Source organism: Copadichromis virginalis, linkage group LG19 (assembly GCF_057382275.1).
Source record: "Copadichromis virginalis isolate Kocher_CV1m ecotype Utaka linkage group LG19, C_Virginalis_male_GT1.1, whole genome shotgun sequence".
NCBI lineage: Eukaryota > Metazoa > Chordata > Actinopteri > Cichliformes > Cichlidae > Copadichromis > Copadichromis virginalis.
This window is the reverse complement of record NC_140636.1, coordinates 32,765,645-32,793,274: the sequence shown is the minus strand read 5'-3', so window position 1 is coordinate 32,793,274 and position 27,630 is coordinate 32,765,645. Positions and strand designations below refer to the sequence as shown.

Here is a 27,630-nt window from a genome sequence, read left to right as displayed (position 1 = left end):
TCAAGAAGCCATTCATAGGGAAGAGGGAAAACAGAGAAAAGGCTGACGATCAGTGACAACGGGTCTTTTTGGAGTATGTCATGGTTTGGGGCTGCAAGTGATCATGGTAATGATCTTGTCAAAATTGATGGAGTTATGAACCCAGAAAAGTACCATCAGTTCTACCACCTGGAAAACATCTCATTGGCAAAAGCTTCATTTTTCATTATGACAATGATTCTAAACTCCCTGCCAATGCAATAAAGGATACCCAGATAAAAGAACACACAGTGGATCACTATCAGTCATGGGCTGGCCTCCACAGAGTGCGCAACTCAACATTACTGAACTACTGTGGGATCTTCTTGACAGAGAATGGAACAATATCCTCAAAGAAGCCCGGAGAACTGTTCCTGAAGACTAAAACAGATATAGAGACTATTTAATCCCACACTGGGGAAAATCACTCGTTACCACAATACAAGGGACACAAATAAAATATGAATTAGAAATATTCTGGAAAAACAAAAATGGAAAAAATAAATAAATAAATAGGAAGATACTGTGCCAAGAAAAGCTAAAATACTATACAATGGTTACTATATAAAGTAAAATGCACCAGGATTTGTAAATTACAAGAAAGAGCCTAAGAGAATTTAGACCGTGTTGAACTTTCTGATACCTGTAATTAAAGCTTTTTTAAACATTACAGATGTTTTTCCAAGTGTGCATATTATTATAAGTGTCTGTCGGCTTATAGAAGTCGGTTTTTTTCAACGATGTGTGGTGAATAAATATTCCCCTTAAAGTGAAAACTCTTTTCAAAAATATGTTCCTTTTTGTATTAATAGTTGTGTGTGTGGCACAGACCGTCCATGGTATGTGGCAGAGCCCTTGAGTTGAATGGGCGGGGATTGTACGGTTTAAGCCAATCAGAGGCGCCGCGCTCTTCTTTCCTCAACTCTCATTGGTTAGAATCTGGCTGTGTATCATGCCGATGTTGCCTGGCTTTCTAATGGTTAGCTGGTAGCTAACGGTAATGTTGGCAATTTCCGCCCGTTTCTCCATAATATTACCTTATTACATCTTCAAATACTAAAAAAGACAAAACTGTCTGCAGTTGGCTATTCGGCTGTTAACGGTAAGTGTATCTCACATTGTGGCCAACCAGCTGTTATTCACCTGTTAATAATAGTAATCTAGCACATAGTCAAGATGAAAATACTTGGTGCCTTCGTTAGCTAACAGTAATAGAGCTAGCTGAAATAAAGGGACAAAAACTATGCCCAGTGCTCAGTGTTCTTTTACCTGGTTTAATTTTGTGAAGCGAGACTTATGATTATCCCTGCTAGCTTAGCAGGTTAGCCCACGTAAGCGCACCCACAAGCTACTGTTGCTGTGTTTTGTTTTCCTGGCAACTGACTAGCTGTGGCTCTTGTTTGCCATTCCTTTTTGTGCTGCACATTATTAAGCGGTGATTTTACGTGGTGTCTTAAAATTGAGTTTCCCCTGATGGAAAATGTGACCCATTGATGTGCTGTTGTAGATAAACAGCTTTAAAAATTATAATAATAGTGTGGTTGTAAGGAGTAACATTTACCTGAGCTGGAGGAAGGTATTCTCAAATAATGATGATGAATGTACTTCACTGTGAAAAATATATTTGTTGTGGCTTATTTAGCTCTAATTTGTGTAATGAGACTACAAAAAAGCACAGGATGGAGCTCCTATTGTATGGTTTCTTTGTCTTATTAGTGCATCTAAACTTTGTTCATTAATTGTTCCTCCATTGCAGGGTGCTTCACTGTTTCTGAGATGATGATGATGATGAATGGAAACTCTCCTTCAGGTGTGTGGAGATGACCTACCACCCTTTTGGGAATGGTCAGAATGGGGCCAGATGTGCCCCTTCTTAATGAGTACAAGCAGGAGTTCTTCTGGAAGCGCTTCCCCCAAACTGTGTTGGGGGGTCCACGCTTCAAGTTGGGCTACTGTGCCCCACCTTATGTATATGTCAATCAAGCAGTGTTGTTCTTGACACCATGGCTTTTTGGGGGCTTCGGGACCCTGCTCAGTCAGTTGCAGCTGCTTCAGGAGCTCCATGCTGCGGTGCTCTCTGGTATACTTATGTGTGGGGCTGCGGCGGGTGTCCAGGCCCTGGCGCTGTATGCTGCACGGAGGAGCGGCACAGTGGAGAGACTTGGTGCATCCAACATCCTTGTTGATGAAGAAGAAGTGGAATTTACCCACTGTGTCAGCACAGAGACTGTTCGATTCATTGCTCCTGGAAAGCGTTTTGGGCTTAATGTGGTGCTGCATACAGTGCTAGCTGGGGTGCTCTGTGGCTTTGGGACATGGTATGTGTTCCTTGGCAGACTCACTGCTCTTTATGGCAGTATTGGTGCATCTCTGGTGGTCTTCGTCCTGAGTTGGGTGACGCTGTGTATAGCTGAATATTCTCTCATTGTAAATACAGCTACAGAGACAGCCACTTTTCAGGCACAGGATACTTATGAGATAACCCCACTCACGCGGCCTCTTTACATTTTTATTTTCATCGCTGTGGATTTGGCTGATAGGTGAGTGACAAAATTAATGATTTTATTAAAGTACTTTGTGTTTTCTGTCATAATAATTCTGACATGTTGCTGTGATTATAGGTACTCTGATGCTGTCCCTGAACTCCATCTGGCCAGCCAGGTTCTCCACGTGCTGTTCCTCTTTCTACCTCTGCTGTGGGCGTTTGGTATCCTGCCTCCCCTGGATGCTCTGCTCCTCTGGGGCATGGAGCAGACTCTTGTGTTTGGCTTAGGAGGCTCACCCATGTCCAGCAACCTCAGGTACCACTGAAACGATTAGCTGACATCAAACTACAATTGAAAAATTACAGTTGTGGTCAAAAGTTTACACAACTGTACACTTGTAAAGAATATAACATAATGGATCTACTGAGTGTCCCGTTATTTCTAAAACTCTGATTTTTCTCTGATAGAGTGATTGGAACAGATACTTCTTTGTCACAAAAAACATTCATGAAGTTTGGTTCTTTAATGACTTTATTATGGGTTAACAGAAAAAAGTGATCACATCTGCTGGGTCAAAAATATACATACAGCAACATGAATTAGCAATTTTGGTGACTTAGAAAGTTGTCAGTGAACTGAGCTTCATAGCATGGCCTCTTAACTTCTTGTGAGTGATTATGAGTGACTACAGCTGGTGACTTCTCTTAGACAGGTTAAATAGGGCTCATTGGATACTAACGCCCACAAATGCTACAATGGGAAAGTCAAAGGAGCTCAGCATGGATCTGAAAAAGCGAATTATTGACTTGAACAAGTCAGGAAAGTCACTTGGGGCCATTTCAAAGCAGCTACATGTCCCAAGAGCAACAGTGCAAACAATTGTTTGTAAGTATAAAGTGCATGGCACTGTTTCGTCACTGCCAAGATCAGGAAGAGAACGCAAGCTATCACCTGCTGCTGAGAGAAAATTGGTCAGGAGGATGAAGAGTCAACCAAGAATCACCAAAAGGCAGATCTGCCAAGAATTAGAAGCTGCTGGAACACAGGTGTTATTGTCCACAGTTAAACGTGTTTTGCATCTCCATGGACTGAGAGGCTGCCGTGCAAGAAGGAAGCCCTTGCTCCAAAAGCGGCACCTTAAGGCTCGACTGAAGTTTGCTGCTGATCACATGGACAAAGATAAGACCTTCTGGAGGAAAGTTCTGTGGTCAAAAAACAAAAATCGAGCTTTTTGGCCACAATGCCCAGCGGTATGTTTGGAGGAGAAAAGGTGAGGCCTTTGACCCCAAGAACACCGTGCCTACAATCAAGCATGGTGGTGGGAGTATTATGCTGTGGGGCTGTTTTGCTGCCAATGGAACTGGTGATTTACAGAGAGTAAATGGGACAATGAAGAAGGAGGATTACCTTCACATTCTTCAACATAACCTAAAATCATCAGCATGAAGGTTGGGTCTTGGGCGCAGTTGGGTGTTCCAACATGAAAATGACCCCAAACCAGAGGTGTGGACTCGAGTCACATGACTTGGACTCGAGTCAGACTCGAGTCATTAATTTTATGACTTTAGACTTGACTTGAAAAAATGTTCTAAGACTTGTGACTTGACTTGGACTTTTACACCAATGACTTGGGACTTGAATTGGACTTGAACCGGTTTACTTGAAAAGACTTGATATTTTACCCCAAATATAAAATTTAACATGCATATTATATAGAGATTGAAAATGTGACGTCATTCACGGGTAGAACCGCAAAGGATTCTGGGAACTCGTGGCAAGCGGTACTAGCGCACGCAGGCTTTCAATTGAAATCAGTCACACAGCGATAAAAAGAAACACAAAAATGGCAAGAAGCTGTTGTATTATTAACTGCAATAGCCGGTCGCATGACAGCCACGGGAAGCCGACGGGTAAAGAGATCGGTTGTTATCGGATTACGTCGTTGAAGAGAAATTGTTCAAGCCATGTTTCCGAAGTAACAAAGAGGCGACGGATGGCCTGGATTGCAGCCATTCAAAGACCAAATATAACGTCCCAGAACCCTCCAGCTCACAGGTTAGTCTGCTCCAAGCATTTCCACAAAGGTCAGTCTGCTGTAGTAGTTAATACGTCATTTTTCTTAACATAATTGGTGATATAGGTTACAAGCAAGTCTGGCGCTGAACAGAAATTGTTGCGCTATGCTCCTTTATTTATTGTGCATAAATATTGAATTGTCCTGACACAATATTGCGTTTCGCTTCTGTTATTATGGTACATTGACAAAAACATATACTTTTATTCACAGGATAAAACAGTTGTTTTGTATCACTAATTGCCCAGTACGATTACAGCATACAGTCTTATTGTCACTGCTACATTTCTGTAACCAGAAATTATTTCCACTGCTAATTAATTACCATTGAGCTCAAAGGTCCTATTAATAAACGGTTAACGAATGTGTATTTATGACGACGATTTGTGAGACTGGTAAACTTATGATATGTACGATGGTCTTTACTTTCTACACGGTGCATTTCAAGGTCCTGTACCCATCCGTCGGTAAACTGTACCTGGGCTTGTTGCAGTGACCGGAAGTTAGTAAACTTCACGAGTGTATGCGCTCACTCCAAGAAGCGTATAATTATAAATATTAGGGCTGCCACGATTAGTCGACTAGTCACGATTACGTCGACTATCAAAATCGTCAATGACTGATTTAATAGTCGACGCGTCGTTTGAAGCTTTGTAAGATCACAAAAGACGCAGGAATAAGTAGTAGGATTTAAGAGTGTAATAACGGACTGAAACAGAAGATGGCAGCACTGCATGTACAAGGATGCCAGCTGCCGTTAAACCCCGAAGAAGAAGCAGCTGTGTCTCAGAATTCATAGCGCGGCCCTGCTCAGTTTCCAACAATGGCGGCAGCTAGTTAGTTTTAATATTACTCTTATTATTGTTTCTGGGTCACAAAATAAACGTTTAACATATTTTCAGGCGAGAATGTAGCTGTGTAAACCTCAAATATCTGCTCAGTTTATCAAGACACCACATATTTTCAAAAGCGCTCCGACGTTTTCGGAGACATCTGTTACCCACTAGCTCGATAGCTAGCCGGGGGCTAGGCTCACTAGCGCCGTGAGAGCACCGGACTCCCGGCAAATCGTTTTCAAACCCACCGCCGTCTTTCGCTACTCAGGTTAAACATATAAGTCACTTAGATAACTTAAAATGTTATTTTTTGGCTTTTTTCAGTGTTTTTTGTTCCTGAGTAAATCGGTTTGGCTGAGATCAAAGTTATAGTTTTTACACAGCTGAATAAACGTCAAGCAGACAACTGATTATCAGAAGTGTGAGATGCTCCAGAATTTACTCCGGTGTCCTGTTATATTTTAGATAGCAAGGAGTTTATTAAATTTTAATGAAATTTGCAGATTGTTTCGGTGAAGTTTAATAAACTATCATCTTGTCTTTATTTTTAGTTAGCACATACCTTAAACACTTAAAGCTGTAAGCTAATGATAGTTATATAAGAGCAGATGCTGCTGGTGCAATAAGCTGTACGCTGTACGTCCAATGGATGATGATCTGATTAGTCGACTAATCGCAAAAATAATCGGTGACTAGTCGACTATCAAAATAATCGTTTGTGGCAGCCCTAATAAATATGCATATAAATATGCTACGATGAGATAGCTGACTTTATCTAACTAGCAAATGTTTTCCAGGCTACGTTGGTGATGCAGTTTTTTTTTAAAAATGATATTTAAAAAAAAAAAATCATTTATTTATGTATGATATTTTTGTCATGCGATTTTAAAGCCGGTCCTACAACCGCATCCAAGAATAACATGCAGCTTATCTCAGAACCGTCGGTGAAAATTATTCTTGGAGCTAGGTTTAATTGAGCTGCATTTTAAAGAGGTGCAATTTCACAATTTGTGTATATTTTCTAAGTTCACTATTTTGTCATGTGTTGAGAAAAACACAGATTTAAAAATTACATGGTCTAATATTTACATTTAGCATATAACTGCAACATGCTTTTTTTTTTTTTTTTTTTTTTTTTAAAGACTCGAAAGGACTTGAAATTCAAAATTTCAGACTTGTGACTTTACTTGGACTTTTACACCAGTGACTTGAGACTCGACTCTGACTTGCCTGACATTACTTGAGACTTGACTTGAGACTTGAGGATAAAGACTTGAGACTTACTTGAGACTTGCAAAACAATGACTTGGTCCCACCTCTGCCCCAAACACACATCAAAAGTGGTAAAGGAATGGCTAAATCAGGCTAGAATAAGGGTTTTAGAATGGCCTTCTCAAAGTCCTGACTTAAACCCCATTGAAAACGTGGACAATGCTGAAGAAACAAGTCCATGTCAGAAAGCCATCAAATTTAACTGAACTGCACCAATTCTGTCAAGAGGAGTGGTCAAAGATTCAACCAGAAGCTTGTGGATGGCTACCAAAAGCGCCTAATTGAAGCAAAAATGGCTAAGGGACATGTAACCAAATATTAGCACTGCTGTATGTATATTTTTGACCCAGCAGATGTGATCACTTTTTTCTGTTAACCCATAATAAAGTCATTAAAGAACCAAACTTCATGAATGTTTTTTGTGACAAAGAAGTATCTGTTCCAATCACTCTATCAGAGAAAAATCAGAGTTTTAGAAATAACGGGACACTCGGTAGAGCCATTATATTATATTCTTTACAAGTGTATGTAAACTTTTGACCACAACTGTATATCATTTGTTTTCACTTTTGAAACAATAATATTGTAAAAAAGTCATGTGGGTCATTCTATATCCTGAGATTAAAGTGGACAAACTCTGTTTAGCATTTCAGTATTGTAAGATGAGGTATGCATTTGTGCTGAGTGTTGGTGTGACAATAAAAGATGCTAAGAACTGGATGAAATGGTGGCAGATCATCTGCTGTTTTGACCCCTGAAGGGAGCATCCAAAAGAAAACGAAGCAAAACAAAAGAAATTATAGTAACTCAGAAGGTAAAACTAGATAACATTTCTAAATTGCCCATAGGTGTGAATGGGAGTGTGAAATGACTATCTGTCTCTCTGTGTTAGCCCTATATCAGACTGGCAACCTGTCCAGGGTGTGCCACGCCTCTCTCCCTATGATAGCTAGGCTAGGCTTCAGCCGCCTCCACGATCCTGATAAGGATAAGCGCACGAGAATGGACGGATGGATGAATCAGATTAAATGGTTCCACTGGCAGTGTTTTATTACCCTGTTTATCATCAGCCCTAATTTTTTTGTGTGTGTCTGTGTGTGTGTACTGTCTCACAGGCTGCTGTTGATGTTTGGTGTATCCGCTGGCGTAGCTGTATGTAATTACTTCATCCCATCAACACTTGGTGTGGTTCTCCTCTCCACTGCTATGGGATTTCTCTTGAGTCTGGATCTCAGCCAGGTTGGCACACTCTGCAGAGGTTCCAGGTCAGCCTTTGGGGACCGCGAATTGCTCAGAGGGGGGCCGTCACCTCCTCCTCCAACTTCCTTTGGCTGGAATCTAGGCTGCAGGGAAGTACTGCTATATTTGAGCTTGCTACTGGTGGCAATGGCAGAGGCAGGCGTTTTGCATCACTTCATCGGATCAGCTCAGTCCCGCAGCCTGATTACAGGACCCCAGGCTCCTGTCAGTTACCTCCTCCTCATACTGTTCTGCCTCTGCTGGGCTCTCAGAGAGATCCAAGGGGCCTATGTATTTGGAGGGGTGTTCCTCAATCCCCTGTACCCTAAAGGGATGTCCAATGTGCACATTTTTAAACAGAGAAACAGAGGACTGTACATTGCTGCTGCAATCAGAAGAGTCCTTATTTACCTGGGTGAGGTTTTGAGGTTTTTATAATACATATTGGAAGTCACCTTTTGTCCAGTGTTAACAGTTTTCTCAAGTGTGAGAATAACTGTATTTGAATGTGTTTGATCTGTGTGTGTTTTACTTCACAGTGTTTCCATTTGCAATGATTGCTTTCCTGGCTATGGATAAGTCTCTGCAGCTGCTCCACACGGTTTCCCTGAGCATGGGATTTACTCGAGCCTTTAGAGTGGTATACTTAACATTTATGCTTGCTCACAGTCAAAATAATAAAAACTTGTAAAGCAATTTTGGGGAGATTTTAAACTGGGCAACAACCTAAATAACAGATCTTTGTCAAAAGAAGACTGAAAAGGGTGACACTGGAAAAACGGGTCCTCTTGACAGTTATTTATCCTTTCCTTTTATCAAAATGAAAATAAAAATGTATTAATCAGTGAGCGCCTCTTGCTTGATTTTAACAGCTTCTCTTTATTATTGTTGTTATGCAGGGATGGCAGAGTTCAGAAGATGCTCTGCTCCAAATGGTGGTGGTGATCTTGGTGCGGCTTGCAGCTGGAAACAATGTGCTGCCAGGGTGGGATGACTTAGGTACCGGAGTTCAGCTTCTTCTGGTGAGGTCAAAGTTTTCACCCACCATAAGTTCTTCAGTGCACGCTTTAAAATCTGACCCTTAAATATAAAACAGTGAAAAATGTCACAATTATCTGTGCTTTGACCAGCGCAAATAACTCTTTACTATCCAGATTGGGGCATCTTTGTATTTTTCTACTTGCCCTGAGTTGAATAACTCAGTGTGGCTTGTTTTGTTGTCGGCTGTTGATATTGAGAAGAAAATAACATTAGAGATCAGGGATAGAAGCAGCAGCTTCCAAATGCAAGTGCCTCATTTCAAATCAGCTCTCAACATGTTACTAGCTTTGATAATGAATGGCCAAGCAGGGTATTTTGGACATCTTTTTCGTCAACAGTGTTTTCTACCTCCTCCTGGAGAATTAAGAATATACACTATCAGGCTATATATATCCATAGCTCTGGTAAGTTCTGTGTTTTCCCTATGGTCTGCATCTTGGAAAGTGCTTAGTGTGCCTGGTAAACCTCCAAAGCAAGACACTCAGGAGGGATCCTGATCATATGCACAAACAGCCTCAACGAGCTCCCTTTGATGTAATGGAGCATTAGCTCTGTTTTGAAGTTCCCCTGAAGACTCACCTTTAACGCAGTGCTAAGGTTTGTGTGTCCTGCTGACCCTAAGCCCTAGAAGCTGTGTTGTCCGGGGCAGTAGTTCCTGGCAGGGTTTTCCAAAGTAAAAAAAGCTGAATAGAAGCTGGAGCGCTTTGTTCCAAAAAAAAAAAAAAAGTAAACCAGGGTCCCCTGAACCCACAACCGGTAAGAAGAGGTATTGGGACCATGCTTTGCGGCTTCTGCATTAACCTGCAATTAACTTTACAAAGTTTAATGCCGGAGGACTTAAGTGTTCTAACCCCTGCTGTTGCAGATTGATTCATTTGACATGTTATCCTCAGTTTTTTTTGACATTGTTTTTGTACTGATTACATGAAATGTTCCTCTGACACCTCATAAAATATATATATTAACTAATTTCCCATTGAAAGCCTACTAGGACTAACATTTGAAGCACTTTTTTGAACTGAGTGCTTTCTGTCATATTTCAGGCCTGTGTGTGAAACAAAATCACTGGGTGTGCATCAGAAATTAGTGAGGGTGGATCTCTGCCTGTGCAGCTACCCTTGAAAAACCCTGAAACTAATCTGATGCTCATCAAATCATATCTTTATTGATATACTGAGGTGTCAGAACTCATTAAGGGTAGAGGGGGAGGTCATCAGCTTTTGCCCTTTTGGGAAAGAGAGTTAAAATAGCCACACAGCCATAAATTTAATGCCTGCATATTGGACATGTAAGATTTCGCTTCATGTTTGCTGTTGTCTTTTGGCTACAGGTGGGCCTCCTGTTTGACAGAGTAACCCAGTTTCTAGCCAAGCTGAAATTCACCCTGATTGTGTTGGTGACATCTTGGACAGAGAAGAAGCAGCGCCGTCAGTCGGCTGGAACTCTCCTGGCTCTGAACGCCTCCCTATGCCCTCTGGTCCTGGCTGTGGTGATCGTCTCTGCCCTGCTCTCTGCCCCTTTGCTGCCCCTGTTCACTCTGCCCATCTTCCTTGTGGGGTTTCCCAGGCCTCAGCGAAGCTGGCCAGGACCCGTGGGCACTGCCTGTCCCTGCCCGGATTCTGTCTTCTACCAGCAAATGAGTGGAAGTCTTGCCTGTGCTCTGAGGACGGCCTTTGCAAGAGGGTCACTGGGTTAGTTGTTCGTGCCTGAAATTTTTTTTTCTTTTCTTAATAAATAAGCCGCTGATACAAAATCTATGTGTTAGAAAAATACAATTGTAGCATTAAGATTAGGGCTGTGCGATATGACCAAAATCTCATATCCCGATATTAAGACATCTATCGTCCGATAACGATATAAATCACAAAAATTTAACATTTTCAGTAAATTCTGTGAATCTCGGGCAGCTCGACTTGCGTGAAGTGTTTCCAGCTGGCGATACATGAAACTATATATTTTTTGACATAAGTTGTAAAGGCCGCCGTTTGCTTTGTGAGTATTTATTACATGACGTGCTGCGGGGAAAAGCCTGTTCTAACATTTGAGTCTAAGGTTTATTTTTTAGCACCTTACGGCTCTTTTTTGCTTCTCATCCGTTAATATTCTGCATACTCTTTTATGTGATTCAGTTTATTTTGAAAAGTCTCAACAGGATCTTGAGCTTTATTGTGAAAGGTTTATGTGGAAAATAAACAAGCGGACACGCAGTGGTTTTACCGTCTTTGTTACTAATGACAACACATAAAAACAGGCGCTTGTCCGTCCGTAGTGTGGTTATATTAAATATAAGAGAAAGAGAGAACTGTAAGAAATTAATATAGCCACTACAGTGACCATCAAAACCATGAAAAAATATTGCCATAAACGTTTATTTTGCGACACCACACAATAAACGATAGCGTAAAATGAAACGATAGACGTTTTTATATCGTCATCCGATGTATAACGTTATGTCGAACAGCCCTAATTAAGATAATGACAAAACCCGTCATGGCATCTAAATTGGACAGCTAATAGTGTTCACTTCCTTTATGAAGCACCTGAAACCTGTTAATTATTAACTAATCAGTCACAGTATCTAAATTTAAATCTGTCTTAAAAGTTGGTTTTGCTTAACTTACAATACACACAGTATTTTTCTCCATTAAGTTTTTCTTTTTACAGCTCTCGGTAAACAGAGGTCACCTTATATAGAAAAAAAGTATATATATATGTTTTTTACAACAGTGTGTTTTGACGTGGGCTGTAATTGCAGCAACTGAACTCTTGTATGGGTCAAATGGGGACTGTATGCAGATCTGAAAGCAGTGAAGCATCATTTCATACGGTTACACAGTAAGAGGGATTCTGTTGTGAGCAGACTTTTTGGACTACGGGCAGTAATGTGAACTTACGTGATCCAGTTGAGCTTTCTGTGAAGTGACCCTGGAAAAAAAAAAAAAAAAAAAAAAAAGCTTGGGTCTCTATTCATTACATCCAAATATTTCCACACCATTAACTGCGTAATACACCGAGGCTAAACTGAGCTGCTGCTCGGGTTTTGTTCTCTTCCCAATCAGGTGGGGGAAAGAGAGGGAGGGGGGAACATGCAAGTAGGGACTTGTTTTTTATGGACTGATGATTTAAGACTGAATAAAACCAAGGTGATGTAATCAGTCAGTCTTATTGTTTTTTCTGAGCTAGGGAAGCTGTGGCTGTGATGTATAATTCAGAAAAGTTGCTTGTTAGGCTGAAGCTCACAGTCAAACGGTGGCAGTTTGTAGTGTTCTTTTGCTTTGCTCACACTGGGGGCCGTGGTGCAGTGAGCAGGAAAGAAATCTGCCCAGTGTGTCACTTCACATCATGAGGTAGCGGCTGGGACTATTCTAAGATGTCAGCATGGGACATGACATTATCCTTGAGCCAAGCGAGCACTAGTCAGGTTAAAACAAAAGCTTCCTTTCACCTTGCTGCTGCTGTTCATCTGTGTTGAATTAAACGTCTGTCTTCTGTCTCAGAAAATGAAAATCCACCTTTGTACAAAAAGAGCAAAGTTTTAGGGACTAATGGAAAGCTGGGGACAAGAAGAGATTTATCCATCCAGTAACTACGTTATCCATGTAGTCAGCAGAGGGATGCACAGCTGATACAAAATGAAAGACTCCCATATGTGTGCTACATGTTTTATGTTCTGTGCTCATAGTCACATCTCCTTACATGTTGGATGTATGGATAACTGATGAGTCGCTCTCCATTTTCAGGTTCATTAGCCCCAGGCTCTCATTTTCTTGGCCGCTTTCAGGACCGCATGGTTTGGATAATGATCTTGGAGAGGGGATATGGCTACTGCACTGTCAACATTAAGGTACTGTATCCCTCTGATTGTCTATTAATAATCTATGTAAGAATCTAAAAGATTACATAAGGTGGGGTGTGTTTGTTACAGGGCCTGGAGCTGCAGGAGACGTCTTGCCACACGGTGGAGGCACGGAGGGTGGATGAGGTTTTTGAAGCTGCTTTTGAACGCCCTGAGCGGCTCGGCTTCACCCAGGGCTTCAATCTGCATTGGGGCAATGCCCTCACCCCGTGTGCTGCACTTGCAGTACGGGTCTACTCTGATGCCCGAAATGTGCTGTCTGGTATCATTGACTCTCATGACAACTTGAGGAAACTTCAGGATGACTTCATGAAGGCTCTGATCTGGTTGCTCCTGCGATATTGTGTGCAGAAACATAAAGGATTTTTATGGAGCAGTGAAGAAGTGTCAGCGGTTGGTGGGATGAAATCCCAGTCTTCACAGTTAGCCCAGACAACTTCTAACCAACCACCTGAGGCTGTCATGGTGGAGTCCAATGTGTCTTCTATAAGGTTCAGACAGGACAGCTCCAGTTTGACCTCCTTTGGTGACTGGTCAGATGAGGATGACTTATTTGGCCCTCAACCAGCCAGACGGACAGTTGCATTAGTGACTGCAGAAGCCCAGTCTGGACACGCCACCCTGCAGATGGGGGCCTCTCTGCCGGGCTCCGTGGAGATGGACAGTCTTTTTGAAAACATGGCCCTCTCTGCACTGCAGCCACTGCAGCCTCTGGGACTGGGTATTGGGATGCCAGCTGTGGATAAAGGCCATAACTCAGAGGTATTCGGTGAAAGGTCTGGCTCTCTCCCACATCTGAACTTCAGCTGCCCCCAGTCTGAGGTATTCAACCTACCAAAAGGGTGGAGGACAGCACCATTACTACCATCCCGCTTGCTGTCTCTCAGGCCTTTATTTCCTGAGGATTGGTTTCGATTTACCTTGGGACGCTTTGGGCCTGCTGTGCAGGGTGCAACCTCAGAGGACATGACCAAAGCCCTCAAGGAAGATGAAGCTTTGAAGGAACTGCATATTCATGTTGCACTTTCGTGTCTCATCTCACTGGGGGCAGAGTCTGCCTTCACCAGTCCTAGTTATGTGTACAGGCTGTATTGTGGAGATGTACCGTGGACAGAAGGACTTGAGTGGCTGTCTTCAAGTAAAGAACTTTACCAGCTCACACTTCAGGCTTTCAGGTAAAATTGCCAGTTAGGACCTCTAGATTGTGATTACTATAATCAGCCAGACTTATTTGAGCCAGAGCATCCATAAGAGTTCTGCCTTATGCTTTTGTTTGCCCTCAGGTTCAGTTTCAAGCTGTTGTTTGATCAAGCAAGCCTGGGGCCAATGGAGTCCCCTGAAGAGTTGTTCAGCACTCTGGAGGAATATGAAAGGGACTGGTACATCGGCCTGGTGACAGAGAAAGGCTGGCATGACAGCGTTCTTCAGGAAAAACCCTTTCTATTCTCACTAGGACATGATCTCACAATGGTAATAAGACATAACGAAGCCTCATTTACACCTAAGCTACAAAATATACAATTATAATTACAGTATATTATCCAGTTGACATAAAATTTAAGGTTCTCATAAATCCATGTGTTCAGCTTAGTTTGTTCCACTAGTTAGTTTGTAACATTTTGACTGTCCTTGTGTGCAGGGTACCTACACAGGGCGAGTGCTGACCCTTCAGGAGCAGCTTGTACAGGTGGGCCGTCTCAATGGAGAAGGGGTGAGAGGCCAGTGGGCAAACCTCTCCTGGGAGCTTCTGTATGCTACTAATGATGATGAGGAGCGGTACAGCATTCAGGCCCACCCCTTCATGCTAAGAAACCTAACGGTTCAGGCAGCCGATCCGCCTCTAGGATACCCTATTTACTCATCTGCCCCACTTCACTTTCCTTGCCTCTGAGCTGTGGTTCCATCTTTCAGGTGGGAGTACCACAGAAATTCATGTTTGAACTGTAGCAAAGTCAAGAGAAATCTTAAATCAGGAGTTTTACATTTTAAATTGTTGACTCAGAGTTTGTGAAGTGTCAAGTCGGCATGGGAACCAACTTAATTCTTCACATTAATTTGAGAGATGGAGCAGTGGCATCGCCACCAAAGCACAGACATTTGTGTTTATTAATGTTTGTGCTGAAACAAAAGGTGAATAAATTAAGACCCCTCCTCTCCAGGAGACGACTAATAAATACCTCTGGTTTAATTCGACTTTTTAATGTTCATGTGATCCCCCTTCCCATCCTCCCTCACTTTTCCACAAAAAGGAATGAGGATTTTATTGCTTTGTTAAAGGATATCAAGGATGTGCCTTGGGGATGTCTCGCTGTACACGTATGGTGTTTAGTGCTGTTGTTTTGTTTACAATTCACTTGTTTACAATCTAGAATGAATCTGTCCACAGTTTCTTGTACATATTGTTAATTTTTATATGTGTAGCTGTATATACTTACAATAAAAATAGCTTGTCAAAAGCTGTTTTTCATTAAACAAACTTGCCGGGATAGAGAAAACTGAACATAACTCAATTTTTGTAGGCATTTAAAGGGTCGTTGCAGAAACATTGCCATTCTTAATATAGTCTTTATAGCTTGTTGTCCATTCTTCAAGGCTGTGTACCACAAGTTGATTATTGGTTACAAACATTTCATTTAAGATAGGAAGAGGGCACGGAGCTTTCAAACCAGTTATGTCTCTAAATATTTACTTCAAGACTCAATTCAATTTCATTTATACATCGCCAGTTTATCGCCCGCAACAGCCATCCCAAGGTGACATGACATGAAAGCAGAAATTTTGAAAAAAGGAGAAAAAAAATACAAAGTCCAACATTAGGAATGCAATTTCCCCTTGAGGATGTGATTTTCAGGAGGTCTTCGGTTTAGTCAAGTTCGCCGAGTCTGCATCCTACAAAAGAAGATGCTAACTGTCAGCACTTGATTTGCACCAAAAATGAAAAATTATTTTATTCAAGGTTGAAAATTGTCTGAATATATATCATGTTAACATCTGTAAATCTTGAGATACTTTATTGGTCACAAGCATGCCCCTTACATTGCCCAACTATTTCACTGTAGAGGAATGTTTAGATTCTGTAAGTCTTTATAGTGTTTCCTCTTTTTCTTTTGGTCCCAAAATGATCCTCCTTCATCCCAAGCAAGTGAATCCACAATGGCTAGCCAGTAGTGGCATGACCTTTCTGCATGGCCCTCAGCTGTCACTGTCCAGCAGAGGCCACCAGACACACTGGTCAGTCAGTTATCCAGTCAGCACCAGGGGGAAGGAGTCATGCTCACTGTCATACCCTAGCCACTGCCTTCTTCTTATTAGACTCAACCAAGGTCAGTAGAAGCTAGAGCCTCCCAGCTGTTAAGAGACAGCGCTACACACATAGTTCAACTTTATTCAAGTATTTTCAGCCTGTTCACAGTGAGAACCCACCAGTCTCAGGTCTAATCTAGCACAGCTAACCTTGCAGAATACTGCAGCAGCACAAATGTTGCAGAAAGAAAGGGCAGCATCTGATGTGCCCCAAGTAAAGTGGAAAAAAGCTGCATGTTCACCTGCATGCTCCTGACCAAGTCAAAATGTGTAAAACAAATATTATGAAAAAAGATTTTTACTAACTCATAAAGCCCAAATATATACTCATATTGATCAGAGTATTTGGTAAAAATATGGTGATGTTTGAATTTCTCAGACCTACACTAATGTGTAAATAATATATCTACAAGGGAATTTTGCACCATAAAAACTTTCTGTACCTACCCGACCAGCTTTGAAATTCTGCACCCATTTTCTGCCCAACCTGTCGGACACGGACCAGGCGAATGTGGGCGCATACTGCCAGGTGTAGTAAAGCAGGAGCATGGGCTGCTGAGAGATCCACATCTCCTTGACACCATTGGAAATTCCCACTAGCATTAAACGCACACAGCGATCTGTTGGCATCCTCTTCAGATGTCCAACTGTGGGTGGAGGCTTGAAGTAATGAGAGGAAAACTTGTTACTTAAAACATAGCTTTGAAATGGTTATATTAGGCATATCAACTAAAAAAAATACCTTGTTTATTTCTGCTGTAAAGGCATTTTTGGCGATTTGTGATTGGACGGGCCCTGGACACACTGTGCTAATTAGTATTTTTGGATAGTCAGTCAGCTCAGTTCGAAGGGAATTAAAGAAACCCTGTGGATAATACAGCAGAGATCCAGATCTGTTCCCACAAGCCAACAACTAATACATTTAGTTGAAAAGAATTAAGAGAAATAAAATGGTCATAATCTCCTTTCTGAAATCTCATCACCTGAAGTGCATGCTTGCTAGCAGAGGCACCTGTTGCAAGAGGCGCAGCGGTAAGGCCAAAGAGGCTGCTGACAGTCACGATGCTCCCCCTGCCTCGCTGCGTCATGTGAGGCAGCACCTGCTTGGTTAGAGAGACCGTACCGAAGAAGTTGAGCTCCATCAAGGCCTGGCACACATCCACGCTGGTTTCCAAGAACAGAGAGCGCTGACTTCGACCGCCATTGTTAATGAGGATATCAATCTGATGAGGGATAGAAAAGAACATCTGAAATCTCATTTATTTCAGTTACCTATAGTTTTGTACTTTCTAATTTGTTTTTATTTTGATTCAGTTAGTTTTCAGAGTGGATTTTGTTGTTTCAGTTTAGTTTTTTTTGTGCGAAAATGTTTAGTTTTAGTTTAGTTTCAGTGGAAGCTTTAGTCTTTTTATTATTATTGAATAGAGGACACATGTCTCATCAAAACTATCACAATTGTAAGGGTGAATGTTTATGGAGAAAAAACATTGTTTTCAGCAGACATTTAAAACAGAGTAGCTATCTGAGAGTTTACAACCTCAGAAGAGATGGTGCATGTGGATTTAAAATAACAGTTAAAAGGCTCTGATCAGATGATGACTGCTGGAATACATCTCAGTAGATCTGCTTTTGTAAAAGGGGCACAACAGTGTTAGGCTTTAAAAGTGGTGGAACATGTCACAGCTAACAGGGGGATTTAAAACTGCAGTTTGATCAATCCAAATTTGAAATAGTTCCTGGAAATCGTGGGTGCCACACATGGTTCGGGCTAGAAAAGGAGACAGACAACCAAGCTTACTGTGAGAACCAAGTCCAAAGGTCAGCATCTGGGGCTGCATTGGTGTACACAGCATAGGTAACAAGCATATCTGTGACAGCACACCATTAATGCTGAAGGATACAGATTTTGGATGCTGGTTCCAAACTGACTTCTGCATGTGCTACAAAAGGAAGGTTTTGCAGTAAAAGCTGGAAATACGTTTTGCTATATTTTACCTTAGCCCTTTTTCATGTATGGCATACATATCCAGGTTTTCTACACCTTGTTAAAGTAAAAAGTCTTGAATTTACACACTGTCACAGGTTCTTAGAAAATGACTTGAATAATGAAAAAATAAACTACATCCACAAAGTGAAGTGAAACTAACCATCCATTAAAGGATGTCTTTAAAATAAGACAAAGGTGGTCTCTATTATGTAAATCAAACCCAGTATTTGAATGTTATAGATGAGTTGTTAATGCAACAACAAAAAAATTCATGAAACTATGAGCAACTGCAGTGAGCTTACGTGTCCAAAGTACCCAATCACAGTTTTTGTTTTTGTCTCATGTGACCTCCTCTCCAGCAAATCAAGTGGAAGAACAAGAATATCCTCATCCTTAAGTTCAGAGGTCTCTTAAAGAATAAAGGACAAAAAGCATTCATTTAGTCACTTTTGAGTAAAACTGAACAAACTATAACTGACATCATATGGAAACCTAGTATGTTATTAATGTGTTATACTCCATATACGTCCATGTACCCAAGCTTAAGTGTTCCTTCACATTAAGTGGGTTTCTTTTGGCTGGAATCCACTTTACTTTGATATAATTTGACAATTTAAAACAATTTATCTTACCTAAGCAATGGCGTTTCACTCTGTGTAGCTCATCCTCACGCCGGGCAGACAGGATGAGACGTGAGCCGCACTTTGCCAGCTGGTAGGCCAGCTCTTCTCCAATACCGCTGGATGCTCCAGTGATCCACACCACCAACCCTTTCAGCTTCCTCTCTGGTTGACACAAACCACAACAGTCAACATTTCCTGCTACAGTTCTTTGGTCTTTATAAACTTTCAGAGAGATAGCAAAAACCTAAGGAGCAGCCAAATCCATAATCTGGTACATCGGTAAAAAGGAAATAAAGTTTCACTCCACCATCTGGTGGGGGCCTTTCTGTGTGGAGTTTGCATGTTCTGCCCATGTTTGCATGGGTTCTCTCCAGGTACTGAAGCTTCCCTCCACAAGTCAAAAACATGCAATTAGTGGGGTTAGGTTAACTGTTGATTTGAAATTTTCCAGGGTGTGCATGGAAGGATGGCCATCTCAAAAATACCAAAAAGGCCTGAAAGACCACAGATGAAAACTAAAGTGGCTGGTCACAGTATCCTTTCCTTTTTTTCCCTTCAGTAACATCTAAACAAGTCAAGAGAACTCTCGAAGAGATAGGTGTATCATTGCTAAGCTGTCAAATCAAGAGATGTCTTCATGAATGGAAATAAAGAAAGTTTAAAACAAGTTGGAAACCACTGGTTACACTCAAGTACAAGAGGCCAGATTCCTGTAAGTTTTAATGATACTCTATGCATCATGCTTTACTTTCTAATTATGGTGAAGACTAAAGTGCTCCTTACAAAACTATCTAACAGCATAAAAATAGTTAAAGTTTGACCTATATTTGACTAGCTACAACATCAAACTCCTGCTTACACATTAACATGGCAGGCCTAGTTATAATGGTACAGTATAATCCTGGTTTTATCCCCTTCAGTACAGCACAGTACAGAATGAATTCACACTTCAGGTCTCAGTGCAGGTTTTCAGTCTAATTTAGCTCTCTGTAGCTGTTGTCCTTAACAGTGATCCTTGGGCACAACTTCCCTCTTTAAGGTATCACATTTCAGCTTCACAAAAATCACCGCATTGCTATCAAAGATTGTTTTATTAAGTAAATGTGTTTCTGTTTAGAACAAACCCTTGGCTGACAGACAGTCTGTGCTTTCCCTTTAGGATAACTTTGCACTTAGTAACAGCAACAGGCTCTGAAGAGGCCTCCTGTGACTGCCACTGCTCCCTGATACGAAAACATTTGTGAATAATTGATAAGAGAAAAATGTATCATCTCTTCCAAAATTTGCCTTACTTAGCCTTTGCTGATTAACATTTTTTATTTTTACTGTCCCCAACAGTTGCAGATACACATTTGATCACAAATCTGAGCCCCTTCTTTATTAATAAGAAACTTCTCACAGTTCTGGGGGATGGTTGTTTCACTCACCTGGCCTTTGCCCTGTCAGACTTGCCCAAAGCAGAGTGAAGTCTGCATCCGCGAAAATGAAGCCAATTAAACAGACAAGTAAACAAAATGCTATGAAGCAGCTCAGTGCAGATACAGTGCAGGACTCCATTCCTTGTAAAACAACACACATGCACAACCAACAAACTTATGATTTAAGTAACTACACGGCAACCTATAATGAGAGGTGGTTAAAGTGTAACCACTTGTGTAATCACTTCCTCTCTAGTATTTTCAAATTTAAACCTAGAGAGCGATATTTAAAGTCTTTATTCTTCTTCTTCATAATTTTTAAAACACTCTGTGGTTTCTCGACTGATTGGGATCCATTCCTGCCTTGTTAGAGTTCAAAGCTGATTAACTTGTGGGTTCCCACTTTTTACCCCAAAAGACCAAATGTATCATATTTCTTGTGTATGGATCCAAAATGTTAATTTGATGATATTTGAACCATTTAAATATTACTTTAGCCTAGAGACATGGTTTTCCATCATGCTTGAAAATGCACCAAAGTGTCATCAAATTGCTCCCTGGTCATTGTAAGAAGCTAGTCTTTGAGGCCTTTTTTTTTTTTTTTTTTAAACTATGAGTCAATCTTGACACCAATAGGAAGGAAGTTGATATCAAGCTTGCCACAAAGAATTTCAGAGGTTATGAAGAATAAGGGTCAAGAATTTACACCAATTTCAAAAGTCTTTGAAACTTACATAGTGGTTGTTGTTTTTCTGTGTCTCAGAAACATGTTAAAAATATATATAATTAAAACTGAAGCTGCAAAGTGCATGAAACACAAACAGGTGACTGTCAGTAAATTCACCATGATTTAGAAACAGCTAAAATTGAGACTTAGTCTCATCACATTAAAATTGTGATTCCAGGGCCTGGACAAAACTGGTAGGCTATTAAGAACGTTATTTCATTAGACGGTTGGTTATTCAGGTGAAGTCTGAGTATGAGTGCCCAAGCGTGATTCCAAAGACTCCTACAAGAAGATTTGTGAAAGAATAACCTCACAAGGATTTTTAAGCTTCTATGAAGACGTGCATTGGATTGGGTCTTGCTGTATCTGCATAGTGTTTGGTGTGATGTTGTGTTGATAATTTTACTTGTCCCTTTAAAGGAAGTGTAAATTTTCTAAGTCCTCTACTCTTTCATATGCTTACAATAAAAAAAAAAAAAAAAAAAAAAAAAAAAAAAAAATCGCTCATCAAACAGCAGTTTAATGTTTCATTAAACAACCTGGCCCAAAAGAAAATTTAAAGTAAACTTTATTAGTCATCCAAAAGGTCATTCAAATCTGTAATCATTCTTTAGGCCAAAAAAAAAAAAAAAAAAAAACCCAGGGGAAAAACAGACTAACTACGTCTGAGACAAGAAGAGCTTTTAAACTGAGCTTTTAAACAGTCATGTCCTTGAATTCTTCCTTCTGGATGGAAAAAAAAAATCCAAAGTCCAACTTTAGGAACACATTGAAGTGTTTCTTCCTGAGGACGCAGCTTTCAGGAGGTCTTTGGTTTAGTGAAGTATGCAGAGTCTGCATCCTGCAAAAGGAAGAGTGTGGCTGTCAGCACTGATTTTCTACTTCCCTGAATCAAATCAAAATAATTTAAAGGAAAACGTCCAAATAGACATGCTGTTAATATTTGTACATCTTAAAAAAAATTTTTTTCAAGGTGGTCACAAGATGACGAGCTTTATAGGCAGGGATTTCACTGTTATGCTATTCATGTTTTTTTAGGCTCTTTCTGTTTCAAAATGATCCTTCTGAAGCAACGGCCACCCAGCTGCAAAATGACCTTTCTGTAAATTAACCTCTTTATATTTAAGGTCCAGTGTGCAATTTATATGCATTCTCCTCCCTCTCCGTTAAATACTGACATAATTACACTCACTGGCCACTTTAGTCAGCTGATCAGTAACATAAATATCTAACCATCCAATCACAAGGTAGCAAACTCAATGAGTTTAGGCAAGTAAAGAAGATTCAGATGACCTGCTGAGGTTCAAACAGACCATTAGAATGAGGCAGAAAAGTGATTAGAGTAACTTTGAATGCAGCAGATGTATGAATGTAGCTGGTAAGCGTATTTCAGAAACTGTTTGAAAAAGAGAAAATATGCAGTGAGCTACAGTTCCTCGGGTGAAAATGCCCCATTGACACAATAGGGAGACCACACCGGGTGCCATTTCTTGTCAGCTTAGAACAGGAAACTGAGGCTACAATTCAGACAAGCTCACCAAAGTTGCACAACAGAACTCTGGAAAAATGTTGCCGTGTCTGATGAGGTTCAACTTCTGTTGCTACCTTTGGATGGTAAGGTCAGAATTTGGTGTAAAGAAAATAAAAGGATGGATATTTGGGTTGCTTGGGATCAATTGAGTATTACCCTTTTATCACCGCATCTTCAGACAGCTGCTTGAAGCAGGATAACCTGAGACATAAAGCTCAAATCAACGCAAACTGGTTTCTTGAACATGACACGGGGTTCACTGTACTCAAACAACCTCTGCAGTCATTGAATCCTAACCCAATAGAGCACTTTTGAGATTTGGTGGACTCCAGAGAGTCACCTCATGGATGTGTAGCCAATAAATGTGTAGTAACTGTGTGGTGCTGTCATGTGACTATGGACCAAAATCTCTGAGGAATGTTTCCAGCACCTTGTTAAATCTATGCCATGAAGAATTAAAGCAGGTCTGGACTCTATGTATGAGCTATAGACATTTTTAAAATTCTCACACACTTAAATGACAGGGAGTGAAAAGGACACAAATAAGGCTCAACTGCATAACCAGGGCAAGAAGATAGGATCTATTATTGTGTGGTCTTTACCCTACAATATAAGACACAAGTTTTAGATTTTGTGCTTTATATTAATTTATATATAAATATAATAAAACATGGTTGCATCAAAAATGCTTGAGTGCAGACTCCAGAAACTAATGGATGACATGCAATGGCCTCATCAACCTTTTATGTACCCAATAACCAAGCTCAGCCATGAAAAAACACATCTACAGCAAAGTCTCTATAGCCCGTTTCCCCTCATAACATGTTTTGCTCTGCCTGTTTATCAAGCTGAAATTTGGGGGTTTGAATGCTTTGACTGACAGGTTTACAGACACGGGGAGCTGAACTGGACCTCTTAACTGGGTCTGTGCTGCTTAACATCCCCTGCTATTATGTACAGCCTGTCAGTTTGTGCATTAGTTTTATTAGTCTGCTATTTATCACTAATTAGCATGTTGCTAACTTGAGCCAATATCCTCACCCTCTGATCTAAATATGTTCACTTTTGGCGCAAAAAAAAAAAAAAAAATCAACATGATGCCTTCAGAATTCCGAGTCCAGAGGCCAAGGCATGCTGTCTTGGTGGCTACACCCATCTTTTACATACACCCTGTGCATATTATGTACGTACCACACCAGCTTTAAAATTTTGAACTCTCTTCCTTCCCAGCAGGTCTGTGATGAACCAGGCAAACGTAGGAGCATACTGCCAGGCGTAGTAAAACAGGAGGAAGGGCTGCTGTGCAATCCACATCTCCTTGACACCATTGGCGATTCCCACTAGCATTAAATGCACACAGCGACTTGTTGGCATTTTGTGTTCCTGGCTTCCAACTGATGCCACAGGCTTTACGTAATGGAAGGAAAAATGGTTACTGAAAGCAAACGTTCTCAAAAAGCACTTATGTCACAAATGTGAAATCGCAACAGCAAATAAAATGCATTACCTTGTTTAGCTCCTCTGTGAAGACGTTGCTGATAATCTGTGATTGGACTGGCCCTGGGCACACCATGCTAATTAGTATCTTGGGATAATCAGTCAGCTCAGGTCGAAGGGCATTGAAAAAACCCTGTGGAAAATACAGCAACACCACTTACCCAGTTGGGACCGGTAATAGTTTTTTTCCCCTTCCTTTGTTCCCCATATATAACTAATGCTAAGTTTAGACGAGATGCAGAAACATTCAATTACATTAAATGAGTTAAATTCAAACCACAGAGTCATGAGAAATCGCATCACCTGAAGAGCATGCTTGGTGGCACAGTATCCTGTTGCAAGAGGCGCCCCGGCGAGGCCGACTAGGCTGCTGACAGTCACGATGCTCCCCCTGCCTCGCTGCGTCATGTGAGGCAGCACCTGCTTGGTTAGAGAGACCGTACCTAAGAAGTTGAGCTCCATCAAGGCCTGGCACACATCCACGCTGGTTTCCAAGAACAGAGAGCGCTGACTTCGACCGCCATTGTTAATGAGTATATCAATCTGATGAGGGATGAAAAAATAAGATAGGATAAAAAAAGTGCAGAAAGATGACGTGACTTGAAAAGTTATCAATCTACAATCTGGTGAAATAGAATTTTAATTGGGTCATTGTTTGATTCCTGGTTTAAAACCAGCATCTTTTAAATAAGTTGCAGGCGTCAGGAAATATTAATGTGGTAATGAAACTAAGAACTAAGCCTTACATTCCCAAAGTAGCGAATAACTGTTTTTGTTCTTTCCTCGTGTGATGTCCTCTCCAGCAAATCAAGGGGAAGAACAAGAACATCGTCATCCTTAAGGTTGGAGGTCTCTTGAAAATAAAAGAATAAAAATGATTCAGCTGATCACAAGCAAGTAACACTGAACTGAAATCAAGCTAATGCCCAGTTGCAACCGAACTGACTGAAAAGGTAAAAAGTTAAAACACGGATGTTGAATACATAACAACATCATTTTAATTTATCTTACCTAAGCAATGGCGTTTCACTCTGTGTAGCTCATCCTCACGGCGGGCAGACAGGATGAGACGTGAGCCGCACTTTGCCAGCTGGTAGGCCAGCTCTTCTCCAATACCACTGGATGCTCCAGTGATCCACACCACCAGCCCTTTCAGCTTCCTCTCTGGTTGACACAAACCACAACAGTCAACAAGGCGAATTTCTTTTACGACACTTAGCAGTTAGCAACAGAGGAGTCATAAAGATTGCCTGATTTTGTTTTAACTGAATACGGCACTCTTATTGTATGCTCTTACTTTCACCAAAATTATTATTACTTATTTTATCTTTTTCACAGAAGACTCTTGAACTCTTGGATAGTTTTGCCTTTAGTACTTTTGTTGACTACCTGTGGTCACTGTTCAGAAAATGTTCCAGTGCACTAAAATGGAAGACTTTTGACATTCATACAGAGAAATTATTAAGTGCATATTGTAACATTATACGGAATTTGTTGTATGATTACATGTCTATATAATATAAGAAGCTGTGTGTTCTGCTGAGGCTCACATCAGAGTAAAGTTAGCATGGCACACATTATCTTCTAAACACAAATGACGTTTTGCCGTTAAAGAGTTCAGAGGTCAATCTGAGTTGAAGACGAAGCCTTATAAAATCAACTTATTGTTCTTTGACAGTTCAACCGATCAATCACAAACAGAGAGGTTACCCGTGCTTGTCCCCTCATAGGACGGATTCCCTTCGTTATAAACAAGAAGGTGAAGACAACATGTGGTGTGTTTCGTTTGACTCACCTGGCTTGTGCCCCGCTAGACTTGCCCAGAGGAGAGTGAAGTCTGCATCCGCGAAAAGGAAGCAGAGTAAATGGATGAGTAAATAAACTGGTATAAACCAGCTGAGAGCAGACACAATCCAGCAGTCCATTTGGTGGAAGCAAGTGGGCTACAGTACACGCGTATACTTTTAAAGTGGCTTGTCACTACCCGATCCGTACCGGAAATCCGATCGGTACCACGCATGTGCGAACGGTGTCTACTTACGGTCGAAGCATTTTACGATAGTTACAGGTCAGAGTATCTGTTAAGATGTTAAGAATAATAAGTATCTCTTAAAATGTTTGCAATAATGAAGCAGTAACCCTAACCCCATAGCTACAACCAAAACTAAGTTAAAGGATGTCTACGTCACTTCCGCTTTATTTTCAAAATTAAATCTTCAGAAATAAACGTGCTTCTTCCTATCTATCGCTCTTCTCCAGGTTGCATAACAGTATAACAGTTATCTTTTGCAATAACGAACTTGAACCACAGCTGTTACACAGTGTCCTGCAGAACCCTGCGAGTCTCCAAGAAAAACAAACAAAAAACCCCCAAACCCAGCCCTGAGTTTAGATGAGAGAGGATTTAATGGAACAGAATCAGACTCACAATACTTTACTAATCCCTGAGGAAATTATGTGGTCACAGTTGCTCCAAGACAGTAAGATATGTAAGTATAGTATGGCAGTAAGTAAGATGAGGGGATATATTTCAGTAATACAAGCAAACACACGTTTTCCCAGTATGAGGCATTAGCGATATGCAGTTTTGCATGTTGTATTTCATTTTAAAGTAACCTATATCCATCTATTATCTGTTATTATTATTAAAATAACCTATATCCCCCCGGTCATTGGTTTATGCAAGCCTGATGCAGGACGGATTTGCATAGTATAAAAACTGTGATCTTGACTAGTTTAACTAACTGAGGACAGTGTTATTTTCATGTTGGATTTAATGGGTTTAGAAACACTCCAAACTGAAAAACATGCATGTGGTGGTTATTTTACTGGCCGAGTGCAGTTAGACACAAGGCACTTAATTTTGATTGCTTAGCACACTGGACACATTTTGGCTCATGGATGTCTAGTGTAAATGTAATACATTTTAACTCATTTTCATAACATATCTTTTAATTTTTCTTTAAATAATATCTCATTTTTACCAAACAGACCCTTCAGAGTAAATGGATCATGACATGTTACATTGATTCATGTATTGCTCAGTTCCTCTTGATTACATCTTAATTTTCGAGACCCCTGCATCCATGTGAATACCATGCTCATTTAAAGAACTGTCAACCATTAAAGCTACAGCGATGATAAGGGAGTCTAGCAACTCAGCAAGGTTAAAGGGCATTTAAGATAAGATACTACAGTATTCATCCCAGAAGGGAAATTATGCTAGAGCAGCTGTAACCTAAGACAGAATTGCTTAAATTAAATAGAATAGCTCAGTATGACATAATACAACATGACAAAACAAAAATAGCTATAAGGTAAAATACTCAAGAATATAAATTTACATGAAAATAAAAATGTCAAACAATATAAAATGAATGAGCTTAAAAAACAAAAATCAGAAAATAAAATAACAAATGACATTTAAAAAGCTGATTATAATATAACAAGGAACTCAGTAATAAAAAAAAGCAAACAAACAAAGTAAATATTGGTATTGTGTTATGATATATTGAAAAGACTTCCTGTTGGGACAGCAAAGTCAATTCAATCTATTAGAGAAAGTCCTCCCCTAACTGTCCACAGTAAAAATGGTGCAGATGGTGGTCATCTTCTACCCACAGGCTTTTGGATACTGGGTTTGAAAGCCTGTTACAGAAGAGCGAGCAATGCCACACACAACCTCTGTGTCATCTCATTTAACTTTTATGAGACTTGGCCTA

The 27,630-nt window shown here is 40.6% G+C and overlaps 3 protein-coding genes across 4 annotated transcripts; 1 reads left to right on the top strand and 2 right to left on the bottom strand.

Moving 5' to 3' along the window:
- Nucleotides 1–940: 940 nt before the first annotated feature.
- pcnx4 (pecanex 4) lies at nucleotides 941–15,278 on the top strand. 2 transcript variants are annotated; one of them, XM_085440669.1, is made up of 11 exons: nucleotides 941–1,120; nucleotides 1,775–2,336; nucleotides 2,640–2,819; nucleotides 7,802–8,340; nucleotides 8,465–8,565; nucleotides 8,825–8,947; nucleotides 10,297–10,657; nucleotides 12,707–12,810; nucleotides 12,892–13,997; nucleotides 14,106–14,292; nucleotides 14,462–15,278. In XM_085440669.1, exons 2-11 carry the CDS (start codon nucleotides 1,861–1,863, stop codon nucleotides 14,711–14,713), a joined length of 3,429 nt encoding a protein of 1,142 aa, XP_085296795.1. In that variant the 5' UTR covers nucleotides 941–1,120; nucleotides 1,775–1,860; the 3' UTR covers nucleotides 14,714–15,278. The 2 variants fall into 2 exon arrangements, with proteins under 2 accessions (XP_085296795.1, XP_085296794.1); XM_085440668.1 differs by having other exon boundaries at nucleotides 1,775–2,558.
- LOC146686544 (dehydrogenase/reductase SDR family member 7-like) lies at nucleotides 14,119–21,357 on the bottom strand. The gene is made up of 7 exons (XM_085440670.1): nucleotides 20,163–21,357; nucleotides 18,745–18,897; nucleotides 18,415–18,521; nucleotides 17,109–17,348; nucleotides 16,868–16,990; nucleotides 16,573–16,785; nucleotides 14,119–15,711 (listed from the first exon to the last, which is right to left on the bottom strand). The coding sequence occupies exons 1-7, from the start codon at nucleotides 20,311–20,313 to the stop codon at nucleotides 15,670–15,672; spliced, it is 1,029 nt and encodes a 342-aa protein (XP_085296796.1). The 5' UTR covers nucleotides 20,314–21,357; the 3' UTR covers nucleotides 14,119–15,669.
- Nucleotides 21,358–21,430: 73 nt separating this feature from the next.
- On the bottom strand, nucleotides 21,431–26,089 carry dhrs7 (dehydrogenase/reductase (SDR family) member 7). Its single transcript, XM_085440671.1, has 7 exons — nucleotides 25,704–26,089; nucleotides 24,920–25,072; nucleotides 24,655–24,761; nucleotides 24,212–24,451; nucleotides 23,919–24,041; nucleotides 23,603–23,818; nucleotides 21,431–21,721 (listed from the first exon to the last, which is right to left on the bottom strand). The coding sequence occupies exons 1-7, from the start codon at nucleotides 25,831–25,833 to the stop codon at nucleotides 21,680–21,682; spliced, it is 1,011 nt and encodes a 336-aa protein (XP_085296797.1). The 5' UTR covers nucleotides 25,834–26,089; the 3' UTR covers nucleotides 21,431–21,679.
- Nucleotides 26,090–27,630: the final 1,541 nt, after the last annotated feature.